This window comes from Octopus sinensis, linkage group LG8 (genome assembly GCF_006345805.1).
Source record: "Octopus sinensis linkage group LG8, ASM634580v1, whole genome shotgun sequence".
In the NCBI taxonomy this organism is placed as follows: Eukaryota; Metazoa; Mollusca; class Cephalopoda; order Octopoda; family Octopodidae; genus Octopus; species Octopus sinensis.
Window position 1 is genome coordinate 71,415,726 of NC_043004.1, and position 15,977 is coordinate 71,431,702.

At 37.5% G+C, this 15,977-nt stretch overlaps 1 protein-coding gene across 1 annotated transcript in view; it reads left to right on the forward strand.

Moving 5' to 3' along the window:
- Positions 1 to 15,977, forward strand: part of LOC115214841 — a 235,523-nt gene that overhangs the window by 173,224 nt on the left and 46,322 nt on the right. The window contains exons 49-53 of the mRNA XM_036505154.1: positions 6,603 to 6,655; positions 11,015 to 11,172; positions 12,483 to 12,597; positions 13,533 to 13,618; positions 14,565 to 14,659. Of these exons, the coding sequence (XP_036361047.1) occupies positions 6,603 to 6,655; positions 11,015 to 11,172; positions 12,483 to 12,597; positions 13,533 to 13,618; positions 14,565 to 14,659 (507 nt within the window). The remainder of the gene's footprint in view (positions 1 to 6,602; positions 6,656 to 11,014; positions 11,173 to 12,482; positions 12,598 to 13,532; positions 13,619 to 14,564; positions 14,660 to 15,977) is intronic.

Consider the following 15,977-nt stretch of genomic DNA (forward strand, 5'->3'; position numbering starts at 1 on the left):
ATCGTTCTGACAGACAAGATGTAAGTCTTACATGCTCTAACAGTATAGGGAAATGTTGGTCAGATCACAAATTGATCTGCTCCACAATCAAGTTGAAAATCCAACGCCCTGTTAGATATCAACGTAGTTCTCCCATCAAGAGAATTGATGTGGACAAATTGAAGGTTAAGGAGACCATGCAGTCGTTTCAAACGGCTACTGACGAAAAGCTGTCCTCCATTATATGTGGGAATGACATTGAGGCATCTTGGTCAGAGCTTAAAACTGCAGTGTATGACTCTGCCAAAGAGTCATTAGGATATGTTCGAAGGAAGAACCAAGATTGGTTTGATGAAAATGATCCAACCATCCTCCCTTTGCTCAGTAACATGCATCAAATCCATCAAGAGTGGATTACTGACAAAAATTCTTCAGTGAAAAACAAGGCTTTTTGAATGGCCAAAAAGTAGGCACAATCTCGGCTCCGGGAAATGAAACAAAACTGGTGGAAGTTGAAAGCCCAGGCCTTACAAGATGCAGCGAATAAGTGCGATTTTAAATCTTTCTACCAAAATCTCAAAGGTATGTTTGGTCCCATCTCAAAGGGGGCCTCTCCAATATGTTCATCAGATGGCACTCTCCTTACCGATAAGAAAGAAATTACTAAGCGCTGGGCTGAACATTTTTCAAATGTTTTAAACAGAGAATCGACAGTGGATCAGGAGGTGATTGATAATCTTCCTCAGAAGCCAACCATCGAGAATCTTGCTGACAGTCCATCCATGTCGGAGGTCGAAAAGGCTATAAAGCAATTGTCAAATGGTAAGGCTCCATGTGATGATAGGATACCTGCAGAAATATACAAATGTGGAAGCCACCTGCTAATCAGGAAACTTAGTGCTCTGTTTTCATCAATATGGGAATTTGGTACCGTGCCACAACAGTTCAAAAATGCTTCAATTATTCACCTGTTTAAGCACAAAGGAAATAAATGTGAGTGTGATAACCATAGAGGAATTTCTCTCTTATCTGTTGCTGGTAAGATTCTAGTGCGTGTAATCTTAAACAGACTCAATGATTCAATTTGTAAAACTGTGCTCCCAGAAACCCAATGTGGTTTCCGGTCTGGAAGAGGCACTGTGGATATGGTCTTCAGTTTACGGCAACTACAAGAGAAAGCAAGGGAACAGAATAAGGACTTGTTTTTACCTTTGTTGCTCTCACTAAGGCATTTGGTACCGTCTCCAGGGATGCCCTGTGAACTGTTTTGAGGTAGCTTGGTATTCCTGACAATATGTTGAATGTGATTGTCTCCTTTCATCATGGAATGATGGCGTCAGTACGGTCTAACTGCGAACAAAGTGAACCTTTCGAAGTGTCAAATAGAACCAAGCAAGGATGTGTCCTTGCTCCGATCCTATTTGCTCTTTTCAGTGATGCTTGAAACAGCCTTCAAAGACACCTAGGAAGGTGTAGGTGTTGAGTATCGATCAAGCGGAGGGTTATTTAACCCACAGCGGTTCAAAGCCAAAACCCGGACTGTTATGCAGACTGTTCTTGATCTCCTTTTTGCTGATGACTGTGCTCTTGTCACCCATAGTCTTGAGGACATGCAGAACATCCTCAATAGCTTCTCTGATGCATGAAAGGCCTTTGGTCTTACAATTAGCATAACGAAAACTGAACTTATTCACCAGCCGAAACCAAACTCTTCAGATACTGTTTTCAAAGCTTTACCATCAACATATACCACTGGTTGTAAACCAGTGGTATATGTTGATGGTAAAGCTTTGAAAACAATATCTTCATTTACATTCCTCGGCTATATTGTGTCTGATGAGGCAAAATTTGAAAAAGATATCCAAAACAGAATCAATAAAGCAAGTGAAGCATTTGGTAGGTTGCGACACAGACTCTGGAACAGCCACGATGTGTCTCTGAAAGTAAAAGTAGCAGTCTACAAATCTGTTGTTCTATCTACTCTCCTGTATGGTGCCGAAACGTGGACCTTGTACCGCAAGCATATCAATCAGCTTGATTCCTTCCATATGAGATGCCTGCGTTCTATTTGCAACGTTAAATGGCAAGATCATGTTCCAAATAGTGAGTTACTGGAGAGGTGTGAGATCACTGGTATTGAAACATTTTTGATTAAGATACAAATGCGGTGGTCTGGTCATCTCGTAAGAATGGATGACTCAAGAGTTCCAAAGCAGCTTTTTTATGGGCAATTGACAAATTCTTCCCGTCCAACATGGCGTCCTCTTCTTCGTTACAAGGACAAACTAAAAGACAATCTGAAGCGTTATGACATTGCTCTAAGCTCCTGGGTGAGTGCAGCAGGGGATCGCTGCAAATGGAGGAAAATGTGTTTTTCAAAGACTAGAGAATTTGAAAGTAACCGTCTTTCCACATAGAGACGCCCTTCGTGCAAATTTGAAAGCATCAGCAAAATCCACCAAACAATGACTGTGTGTGTCACTGTGGGTTTAAAGCACGAAGCAAAGCTGGGTTGGCTGTCCACTCGAGAAGACATTTTGAACCAACGAATACATGCAAGTGTACCATTTGCGAGAAAGTGTGCAAGACATCTGCTGGATTGAAGGTACACATGCGGTGTCACAGGGCTTAGGAATTGTTGAAGGTTATTTACTAAACCCTCATTCATCGTCTTCGATGAGAGAATCCACCATATGTATATATATCTGTGTGTGTGCATGAGTAGCTATTTATTCTCTCTGTAGACACACATGCTGTACAATTTAGAAATCAATAGATTTCTAATTGTATTCAGAAAATGAATGAATCTAACTTTGACGAGTAAAGGAATAGGATAATGTAGGAGATTTACATCCTCGTATTTGATATATGAATGTGGAGGCGCGTGGCTTAGTGGTTACAGTGTCAGCACTATCATCGTAAGATTGTGGTTTCCATTCCTGGACCGGGCGACGCGTTGTGTTCTTGAGCAAAACACTTCATTCCACGTTGCTCCAGTCCACTCAGCTAGCAAAAATGAGTAATTCTGCGATGGACTGACGGCCCGTCCAGCTGGGGAACACATACGCCATAGAAACCGGGAAAATGGGCCCATGAGCCTGGCTAGGCTTTAAAACTGTGCATTTATTATTTTTATTTGATATATGATATACGGAAGCAGGGCGGGGGAAGAAAGTATATATACGACGCAGTACTGTTTCTATTACACGAGATTCAATGCTCCATATCAAAGGCTCACAATGAACTGCTACCAACAGGAATTTCCAATCGCTCACAGCTCTTTAATTTATAACAATGAGACTGTCTAAGTTTACTTACTTGGTGGTGGGATCGGAATTCTTCGACATCTTCCCTTTTTAGAATCAGTCTCTCCTATCTTCTCCCTTTTTTTAAGAATTGAACTCCGCTCCGATTTTTGATATCTCATACGTTTAGGCTTCAATTGTAGTGTTTCTGTTCTTTACCGTATTCTGCTGCTAGAACGTGTAGTTACAAATTGTTTGGATGTCGGTACCTCAAACGTTCAATTAGGATTTCATTTCATTTCTCGTGACTGTTTTATCCGGGTATTTTCTTAGGCTGGTTAATATGTTTTTGTATTCGACATTTTTATTAACAAGAATATCATTCTTCCAATTTGTTTAATGATTACACCGCCGTCCCAGCTTTCTTTACCATATGTATAGGTGAAAAAAAAACTGTCACCTAACTTAAGAATTTTTTAATATAATTATTGTTTGCCCTTTTTTCACTCGGTATCAACTTGTCGAAAAGAGATCTGACCTCTCTAGGAAACATGATTTCTATTCCCGATTAGGTGTTACTCGATATACTTTTAGAAATGTTTGGAGTGCAAAATCATCCATCACTTCATTTTTCGCCTTTTTCAATGCCTTCTTGAAAGAGTCGACAAAACGCCCCACTTGTCAATTTGACCTAGAACGAAAAGGCGAAGTAGAGACAAATTTGATGACGAACATTTTACAAAAGTTTCTAGACTCGTTTGATGTAAATATTCAGTTTCATTATTAGACAGAGTTGTACGCGGAATACTATGCCAGGCGAACGGTTCGTGTAAAATGCCTATTGTAAAACATGTCGGCCTTTTCATTTATACACTTACGGTGACGTGGAAAAACTGTCCACCACAACGAGGTAATATGATCCGTTGAGTGGACTTGCGTAATTGACATGCAGTCTGGTCCATGGAACATCTGTTTTTGGCCACGGTTGCCATTTAGTGGAAGTTAACTTAGCGGTTAAGGCAGACCCTCTGCGTGATTTCGCACATTCTTCAGTATCACGGTGCATTGTAGGCCAATATACGTAATATCTCATTAATGATCGCATTCCCGAAATCCCTGGGTGACCCATAAGAATTTCCTTTCATAAACACTTTGTAGAGTCGCTGGCAATACCAATCTTTGTAAATACACCAACACACTGTCACACGGTGGGAAATGGTTCATATGTTTGTAACGCATATTTCTATCTCTCTTAGTCTTTAGTGCAGCATGTAAGCTCGAGGGGCATATGAAAAGGCTTGAACTTAAAAAAAAACAGAGCAAAATATGCTGCAAGGCTTTTACCTCCATCAGAGGCCTGGAAGGCTCAAAACTTTTCATACATCCTCATTTATATATATATATATATATATATATAACAAAAATATGACACCGGAAAAATCAAATGTTTTTAGATTACATCTGTTTCTGTTGTAGCATGTGGTGAACTCCGAGTTGAGTTCTGGGATAACATCCTATGACATCATCGTAACCTTGACTATTAAGTTGACTTCATTTCGGAAATATCACCAATAGAATAAATACATAATATAGAAATAAGTTCTGGGTTTGGACTAAACTCTACAAGGTTGTGACACAAGTTGACGCTGATTAAGCCAGAAACACCTAAAGGATAAAAGAAATGTCTGATATATGCACCATTGTGGAGCTCTTTGATAAAAATTAGCCATTAATATTTAATATTCAATGTACACACACAGGTCATAGTTATGTCACAACAGTATTTGTCCTGAGACAACATATCTTATAGATTTCTTGTGGAGAAATCTAAATAAATATCATATGAGACGTAGTCAAAATTTCGTCCAAGCAGCAACAAGCGAGAGTGTCAGATGCATTTCGAAGAATTTTGGAGACTTAACAATGGCTGATCGATTTTTCAGACAGTTCCTGTAATTAAAGATTTAAAATTGTATGCTTGAGTTATAGAATTTAAAAAAAAACTACATAAATGGAAGTGCAAGGAAGTATATATTTCATTATCACCAACAATCTCTTATCGATCTTGCATGTTAAGTTTTCATATATATATATATATACATACCTCATCGTAAATATGTCCTATGACCATGTACATGGGTGATGGACATATATTTTGGCACACTGTCGACTTCTATACCACAGAAAGATAGTTTGTGCGCATGTGTAGATGTCCCAAAGCACCTGAATTGTGGTTGTAATTCACTGTGGTCCAGTATATACAGTACGTAGCACGTTATGTCTCACCCACATGCAATATACTAAAATAGATAACTATCGTCCAGTGTTGCTTACCATTGAATTCTCATGACAATATCATAATATGATAGCATTGCGCCAGGAACAGACATTCTGAGAGGTATAGCACTGACCAGCAACAACTATGACTTTTACGCACTTTTTGTGCCTAGGAGTGTTTGAGGGATACATACATACATATATATATATATATATATATATATATATACAATAATTGTTTATAATGATATTTAATCTCCGATTTTAAAGCGACAATTTTTAAAAATATAAACAAGTGACCGAAAAATCATAGCTAACCTCAGGTTAAAGCGAACCCACAAATCGTAGCTGTCATGGCTCCTTGCGAATCTGATTGACCAAACGCTCATCCATCAATATCAGTCAAATTTTGTTAATATATATTTAAACTGTCTGAATACTACATAAATGATATTTTTATAAACAAACCCGAAAGGCTTTGCGAATTACGGAGAGAAAGCTACTATGGAAGGTTCATAGTATAATAACTGTACAATAACTGTATAGAATATATCTCATAATGATATTTAATCTCTGATTTTAAAGCGAAAATTTTTAAATATAAACATTTGAGCGAAAAATGTTGAGCTAACCTCGGGCTGTCTTTCTCTGTCTCTCACTCTCACTTCCTCTCTCCCTTGCTCGACACGCGTCAAATTTAAGTATCTTCATTTTCCCCATTGAGTTCGTTGCTGCTTCGATGACCTGCTAGGTATGTTTGTTCAGAAGTAGAAAAACAGCACATAGGTAGTGGTTTCAAATCTCTTCCAGAAATTACAAGTGATCTACACGAGTCAGGTACGTGCAAAAATCCAAATGGCGTAGATATATTATTATCATGAATGCAGAATTGATTTCCCATTATAGAATACACCGTAACCCAATTGAAGAAAATATTGTTTTTAGGATAACAAATTTTTATACAACATATCATGTATTTATCGTCCAATATATAAAGAAAAATTCATTAAAGGGCAATGCCGGGTGCCTCAATACTTTCACTTATTTATTGACTCCTCTTTCTTAATTTCCTAACAAATAATGTATATATGATTATTGCAGATGGAGAATGAATTATTAAACTTAACGGGAGCGTGTGACGTTACACATTGTGGGTAAGCATTAAATGTCGTTTAACGTTTATTAAAAATTTGTGATATTTGGAATCAAAATATTCCATTGATCTAAGTTTTGAGTTTATTTTATTATTTTATTTTATTTATCTAGTTTCAGCTCACGAGCTGTGGCCATGCTGGGGCACCGCCATTTGGTGTTGCTACATGATTTTGCTTCACGAATGCTTTTTAGCAATTGCCATTTGGTGCATGAGAGAGTTCGATGCAGCTGCCCTCATCTGCACCTCATGTTGTGAAGTTGATTCATCTGGAACACCTGACAGGAAGAGATCAAGTTATATTTTAAAGACATCTGCATCCACCCTATGCAGGTCTCTCAGGAGGATATTGAAGAGCTGTGGGCCTCTGAAGCCCAGGCTATCACAGTATCTTGTCCTACATCTTGATGGCAAATTTGGAGTCCTTGGCACTATACAGTGGCGCCCAGTTCTGGCATTTGTGTAACTCTTGATGCCAAAATTTGGAACATGTCCTTCTAGGATCTTCCAGATATATATTATGACATATCTTTCTCGTCTGCGCTCTAAGGAATAGAGTTTCAATCTCTTGAGTCTTTCCCAATAGCTTATATGCTGCACAGAGGCTATCTTCTTCGTGTAGCTTCATTGGATCGCCTCAAGTTCTGTGATTAACTTGACACTGGATGGTGACCATAGCTGAGAGCAATAGTCAAAGTGGCTTAGGACAAGCGTCCTCCAGAGGACAATCATGGTTTCCTGGTCTCTTGTTCTAAATGTTCTAAGAATCCATCCGGTCAGCCGCCTACATTTCATTGCCAATTTAGCAACATGCACATGAAAGGTTGCATTATCACTCATATAAATACCCAGGTCTCGCACTGATTGTGCCTCTGGGATTGCAGTCCCTCCAGGTCCAGTGTATTTATTGGGTATTGCATTTAGTTTTGCATGCTGATAGCATAAAGCTTGAAACTTTTCAGCATTGAACTGCATGCTATTCTTTTCAGCCTACTTGTATATTTTGTCCAGCTCACATTGCAGGTGCTTAGTGTCTTCAGGGTTCTGTATTGCCTGTGAAACTTTTGTATCATCTGCATAACTTGTGATCGTGGCTCTCTGCGTGGCTGAGGGCATGTCTGCGAGGGCCATTATGAACAGTAGTGGTCACAAAACAGTGCCTTGCGGAACACCGCTCACTATTTGCGTGTTAATGGAAGTGGCTACTACCACCTGACTTCTATCCTTCAGAAAGTCATGAAGCCATTCTCCCAATTTTCCAACTATGCCAAGATCACGCAGTTTGTGACATATCATTCCATGATCGACTTTATCAAAGGCCTTTGCAAAGTCGAGATATATCACTGTCACATTTGAGTGGTTGAGCAGCCGTTTCAGCATCCAGTCACAGTGTTGTAGGAGCTGAGTTAAGCAGCTTCTTTCTGGTCGGAAAACATGTTGGGTGTCAGGCAGCAAGTCATTTTCTTCAAGGAAGGTGATTAGTTTCCTTCTGACTATTCGTTCCACGACCTTGCTGATGTGTGAGGTCAGAGAGATAGGTGTGTAGTTCTTGGCCTCCACTCCACTACCTCCTTTATGAATAGGGCATATTTTATCTTCCTTCAGTTTTCTTGGAAGATTACCAGTTGCAAGGAAGCTCTGAAAGAGGAACTGTAGTGGTCTCGCTAGGACTATCTTACATACTTTTAGAAGGATTGCTGGGAATCCATCGGGGCCAGTAGCTGAGTTTGTTTTCATTTCATCTATAGCCTTTATTACATCGTCTTCCTTTATATTGATGTAATCAATCATTGCTGCCTCTGATTTTATATCTGCAGTGGTAAAGAAGTCAGTTGGATTGCTGACCTGAAAATGCCCTAGGGGTGGAGTGAAAATACTCTTGAATTGCTCATTTAGTATTTTACTTATCCTCATTGGATTTCCTGTGAGTTTGACATCCTTTTCAAGGAGTGGCCCTATCCTACAGTACACCGTAGCTGTTTCTTTGGCATACCTGTAGAAAGCTCTGGGGTTAGATTTTATGTTGTCTATAGCCCAGGCTTCTTTGTCTGCTCTTTCTTTTTCATGGGAGAGTTGCAGACATTTTTCAATTTCCAACAGTTTTATTTTCAATTTGTTTGTTTAGCGATTTGAAACTTTTGTACTCCGTCTCATAAGACTTTTCCTCTCTCTGGGGATTTTGTTCTTGTGTACAGTGGCCTTCCTCTCTGAGACACATTTGTAGCATATGGCTTGCATTACAGGCATGAATTGTTGAAGTTTCATGTCGATGTCTGGTGAAGAGAGACATTCAGGCTAGTTTTGTTTGAGGATCTCTTTCTCAATTTGTTTCCAGTTTGCCTTATGGAAGTTCAAGCTGGAAAGATTCTGATAGTTTCTTGTAGGTTGCATGTCCATGCTTTCCTTTGGCCCGTACATGGTCAGCTCTACCATGTTGTGATCCGAGAGTAGTGTCGGTGTCACTTTCACATTATGGATGAGATCCATATTATTTGTGAAGCAGATATCCAGTATGTTACCTGCCCTGGTTGGTTGGAGTATTACTTGCTCCATGTACAGAGTGTTGATGAGGTTCAGGAGGGACCTCGCCTATCCTCGTTCGCGTTGTGTCATTCCTGGGAGAGAAAGACCCTCGGGCCATCTGACATTGGGTAGATTGAAGTCTCCCATAAGAAGTACACTTATGTGTTGTTCTAATGTGACTAGAACTTCTATTTTTATAAGGCAGTCTTCACACTTGCCTACATGCCTTGGGGCATCTGGAGGGCGATATGTAGCACATATAACTACACCAAGTTGCCTTATATGTACAATTAGTGTGTCACACACCGAATTTGAATATGACAAAAGGACCTGGGGTGTGAGGTCCTCACGGATGTACATAGCATCTCCTCCATGACTCCTTTCTTTTCTGTCGGTCCGTAGTACAACATACTGTAGTATATGTATTTCCGCATATGCTATGTCCGGTTTGAGGTGTGTTTCCGTAAGTGCTATGCATAAGGCTTGATTGCATGCAACAAAGTCTCTCAAGAACGGGATTTTTGTCCTGTTACTGAGTGTTAGCAGTCCTCTGATGTTCAGTAGGAAAATCGAGGTGATGTTTATGCTGTTGCCGGTGGCGTCCACCTTGGGTCTGTTTGCTGTGGCGGTCTTGTGTATTGTGGATAGTCCCATCTGCGAGTTTGAGTTTGATGGAGCCAGGTTAGCTGCTGTACAATCTATGTATGTATTAATTTTTACAACAATGCTGTAGTTACGGAAATAATATACAAATTTATACTTTTAATCGACCGTTCATGTGTTTTGTATAAAGGGTAAATACACACACACACACACACACATATATATACACATATATGAATATGTATATACAGGACAACTGATCTTTGTCTTTTTACGTCCCCATAACTTGGCGTTTCGGCAAAAAAACAAGGGAATATTTTTAGGCTTACAACGAATAAGTCCTGGGTTCAAATTGTTCCACTATATGTTGTGTTCTATCATGAAATCTGTAAAATGAATGAAGCGTGTAAGAGAATCAGAGAATATGTATCTTAACAACGTATTTTTTAACAAGCTAACTGGCTATCATCGCACCAGTGCTATTTCTGGCACTCAGTTTTGATATATCGTTAGTGTGGAGATGAGTAGTGGTTATCTCAAGCAGGGGAGTGTTCGTCACCGATGAATGAATGTGGAACACTACACTGCGGTCACAGTGTTGGGGTTGATGAAAACTTATTTCCCCTCTAGCAAAATAAACAAACAAGACTGTTTTCTTCACAAAAAGCCTATATGAGTTTCTTTGAGGGTAAATACTGCAGTGAAAATTCTTCTAACGGAATATCCACGTATAATTGAGATGAGAAGTTTGCAAGAAATCGTACGTCATAAATTGTATTTCAAATTGAAGGTTACCTGTTAACATGTATATGTTGGAAATGTCTACTTCCTATACATTCATACATAAAGATACACACACATACAGCATCAACACACATACCAATGTGTGTGTGTGTATGTGTATGTGTATGTGTATCATAATTTGTAACAGAGGCGCAGTCATGTACACAACATGGAGTAATTGCCTATACGGTTCTATAGAAGTTAGTAGTTAATAGGTTACTGTTACAATCTCTCCCAAAGAAAAGAAAGTATTATCTGAAACACATCAGATACAATACATTGATATTTATTTTTGGTAGATGAAAGTATCTTTACTCAAGCAGTGCCATTAGACGGTGGAATTTAGTTTCATAAAATTCGATTCATAAAATTTTAATATATTGAAATAATGTGGTAGGCATTGTTGAAATTAATTATATTGTTTTATTCGCATTTTAATATGCTATTTCAGATTGGAAGGGCAGAAAGAGATATTCAGTATTAATTGCTCAGTACCTGACAATGTCGCTAAAGATGAAGTATTAAAACAAATTTTTGAAAATTTTAACACATCACAGACATTCCGTACATTGGGAATTCACCAAGATAAGATGGAATTGATTGGTGAAAGTAAGTAGCACGTTTCTTGCCGTAGTCCTCATCGTCGTCCTCATCATCAGCATTATAATATTAAGGTGATACTATTAAGGATACTCACAGATACACAGATACAAACACACAGACAGACACATGCACGCACACAACCCACACGCACACCAACACACATTTTCACTATATTCTCAAGTCAAAAATATGTTTTGTAATTTCATTTATAATGTTCTTTTTCTACTTCCCACTGTCAGCGGAGAATGACCAAAGTGGAGAATATTCTAAAGAAGAATATTCCGCTCCACTAATGTCATCAAAACTGTCAGTTGGAGGCATCAAACCAAGTGACAGAATAATCCTTTAAACGGCGACGGACATTCTGGGATTTGAAATCAGAAAGTGAAATGTTGGAAGCAGAAACGCAAAGTATCCGGTTAGGCCTATACCCCACCATGTCTGGTAATTTTTCAAGGAAATGAATATGAAGAATGCCAAATTTGAAATCATTGCTCAGAGAATCGGAACAAATATCTTGAAGTAGTTTCGCTTGACGTGCTTTACAATTCTGTCAATTCATTTCCTACAAATTATACGGAGTATTTTCTGGTTTTCTTTCCCTCTTAGTAGCTAGATTTTTATTCACGTCTTCTTTCAAAACCAAGATATAATTCTAAATATCACTAATATATTTTGCATGATATTTAGTTATTTAATATAAGGTTTGAAATATTAATCTATGTCACAAAATACGTATTAGGAAGTTACATATCATCAGCCTAAAAGCAATAATACTTGAAAATTATCCTAGTAGTAGTATTAGTAGTAGTAGTAGTGTAGTAGTAGTAGTAGTAGTAGTAGTGTAGTAGTAGTAGTAGTGCTAGTAGTAGTAGTACTAGTAGTAGTAGTAGTAGTGCTAGTAGTAGTAGTACTACTGGTAGTAGTAGTAGTAGTAGTAGTACTACTACTACTACTACTACTACTAGTAGTAGTAGTAGTGTAGTAGTAGTAGTAGTACTACTGGTAGTAGTAGTAGTAGTAGTAGTACTACTACTACTAGTAGTAGTAGTAGTAGTAGTAGTGTAGTAGTAGTAGTAGAAGTAGTTGTTGTTGTTTAATAGTAGTGGTACTAATACAACTACTACTATACTGCTTCCATTCCTACTACAAATCCTATTACAGCTACAACCACCACCACCAGTATCACCATCACCACAAACTACACTATTACAACTACTCACCATTATCGATATACATGTATTTTTCCAGTATATAAATCATACCAATGAATTTCCTAATCAGTATATAATATAATTGTTCTGTTTATTTTTCAGTGGTTTGTAATGAAAACACAACATCATCAAACAATGACATTTACTACTGGCCAATGACCAAAGTAGGGACTAATGTGACGGTCCCATGTGGTGCAAATACAGCAACAAGACATTGGTTCGTCTCTAAAGTTTTACTTCTTCCCAAATTTCCATGTTTCAGTGAGAGAATATTCACTGCGATAGTAATTAAAAATTCTCGATATATTAAGACGATAGAACTGACGTGCGCCCGATCAAATTAATTAATACTGCTATTTTATATCTTACGCAGTATGTGACATACTTTTTGCATTGGTTGCACGAGCAAAAGTTGCTTTCTTCCCAATACTAGAAAAAAGTTGTAGAACATTCGTTGTGAAGATTTAAGTAATTGCCTGGTCTTTCAAGTCATAAAATAAATATAAAAATTTTTTATTCAATTTTATTATTTACTGTGGAACAACACGTTTATTACTATATGGTTACTATAGTGTGGAGGGTGAAGAAAGCAGATTATCGTGGGACCTGACTCACTATGCTGACATTTCTGTCGCTTCTACTACGAATCCCCATGTGCTAAGCATATGAGATATTTCTCTTGGAGTCTGAAGTTTTAAGACAAATTAAACAGGTGCAATTTGAGAAATCTATGCAGGTATGAGCAAAAAACGCAAAATTTACTCTTGCCGATGATGATGATAAAAGAGGAATGGAAGATTTATCCCCTCACCTAGGAATAATATCATGCCGTTTTAATACCTCTTCAACCGTATCGACTCGAAAAAACATATTAAAAATGTCTTAATAACAAAATATAATAGATAAAAGCAGTTGCTGCCAATATTTTGCTTTAATCTTTAGTTAGATCTTGTAACAAGACTTTGAGAAAAGGGAGTAGAGTAAATAACAGATTACATACAAAATGATTGGTAGTTTATCTTCGCTCTACTAAATTGTGAATTTATACTACCGACCTGTTAATACTTTATCTTACATTTCTCTGAGATTGATCAACTACAAATGCATAAACACGTCTAATAACATCTTAAATTTATTTTGTTGTTCCTCTAGCTCGGCGGTAGATCTAGAAATGCGAAAGTGTTTCCCATTTACTGGTATCTGGCAAGAACCGGACATTTCCCAGTGTTACACTACACGTGAGTGTTTCGATATATACATACAGTACGAGTATTAGCAAAAAGAGTAGGAGGAGGATATGTGTATGTGGAATAAGTGTGTATTTTTGTATATGAATTCCGTAAGACCATTTTATGTGCATGTGAGTTTTTATATGTGTGTATTTATCTCAGGTCACTTCTCGGAGCATGCGCTTTGAATAGCGTCATTGCATCCACGTGTTACATTTCCCATCGCCCCTGCTAAGCCTAAAATCATTTTAAACTGGGGATCATATAAGTAACAGGGTATATCTAAGATCATGAGTACAGTCTATGGTTCGATGCGAAATCCGATGAATAATACCACAAAATCCTGAGAATCATTCTGATAACAATGAGGTCAGGCAGCAAGGGACAATGACTAAGTTTCGTAACGGTAGAGCAAGGTACAGTAGACCAGAAACCTCTGTTCTCTTACTTAAACTTTGGCACATGCCAAACACTCTTGTCCAGACAAGAATTAATTGAACCAGTTAAACCCGCATATTTAATTAATATTCTATATCAGGTTTCAGTGGATAAGGAAGCATAAGCCATTACATATATTACTGTTACGTATCAGTTTTCATACATTACGCTCTACCAGTGTTTATAAAATGTCATCAATGGCGCAGTCTACGTGGCTGTATGACACAGGCTGATGAACTAAGCAACAGAATATAAACCGACGGAGCGTTCACGCATTTTCCAGGCTTCTATCAACTCTGTATTTTCTCTGATTCCATTAACAATGGACATGAAATTGTGTGGTTTTCATGCGTTTGCCGCTTGGAAATGAACGGAGTGAACGCGTCTATACAACTCACAATACTGTTATCATAGAGATATTTATGTTTAAATCTTTATTTTAAAACTCAGTATATCTCTGGCGTGTGTTTCATTTATATGTGTAATGATTCTCTTCAATTTTTACATCTTTTTATAGAATGGACGAATAGCTTTCTATATCATCTGATTTACAATTCCACTTTTAAGAATAATATAAAAGACACAAAAACTGCTGAAAACGTATCTAGAGCTGTGAGTATCTATGTAATCTTTGAATCTCATAATCTGTATATGTCACTCTCTCTGTCTATCTCTCTCTCTATTTCCCTCTCTCGCTCTCTCTCTCTTCTCTTCACATAGATACACGCACAAATGCGTATATACACGCACAGACATACATATACATATACAAGTATATATCTTCTTTATTCTTTTACTTATTCCAGGCATTTGACTGCTGTCATAACGGCAAGTTGTGTCTGTGCGGAAACCATATGTCATCGTTGTGCATTTGATCTACATAGACCTATCATAACACTATACATGGAGGTCTCATCTAATATAGTGAAATAGATAACCACTGTCCAGTGTTGCCTACCATTGACTTTTCATGGTCATGTCATGATATGATAGCAGGGACACTTTAGGTTTTATCAGTGTTTTGAAACATCATCAATATCGCAGTCTACGTCGTCTCAAATTTCAGAGAAATATATATATATATATATGTATAAGTATGCATGTATGTATGTATGTATGTATGTATGTATGTATGTATGTATGTATGTATGTATGTATGTACGTATACACACATGCACACACACGCACACACACTCATATATATATACATATATATATATATATAATATATATATATATATATATATATATATATATATATATATATATATATATATATATATAGCGGGCATGGAGGCGTTGTTGATGCAGACCTGTACGATTTTGTGGTTTACTGTAATGCCGAGAATGATCCAGCTCCCTTTCTCATATGTTCTAAGTAAAGCTAAATTTGATCTTCACTCATATACTCTCCTTTCTGTTGATCTCTATAATTCTTACTTATAAATCATCGTCCTCTATGGTCCTGGCTCATTTCTTCGATCCTTTGCTGATTTCTTTCCTCCTAAGCCATAAAATTCTCTCACTCTTGCCATAAATCCTTTCTACTCTGTCTCATTATCGCGTGATTGTCGATTGCTTATTTCCTCCCGCTCTTCCTCGCGCAACCGCTCTCTCCTTCTACGCTGAGGCGTTTGTGCTGTGTTCCTCACGCGATTATACTTTTTTTAAAACACTTGTTATTAAAACAATAACTCTCCAAAATTATTCAGTTTTTCAATTAAATAACCACATACGAATATAATTGACGGTTTTTGTTTAGAAGGTGAAAATATTTCTGAAATATTCATCTAATATGCCAGGCGACAGTATATAGGAAACTCTGATAACTTGTATTGTAGAACAGCAAATAGCAAAGGAAAAAAAATAGAATTAATATTTTTATTTTGAAAACGTCTGCTAGTAAAAAATTAATCTATACTTATTTATT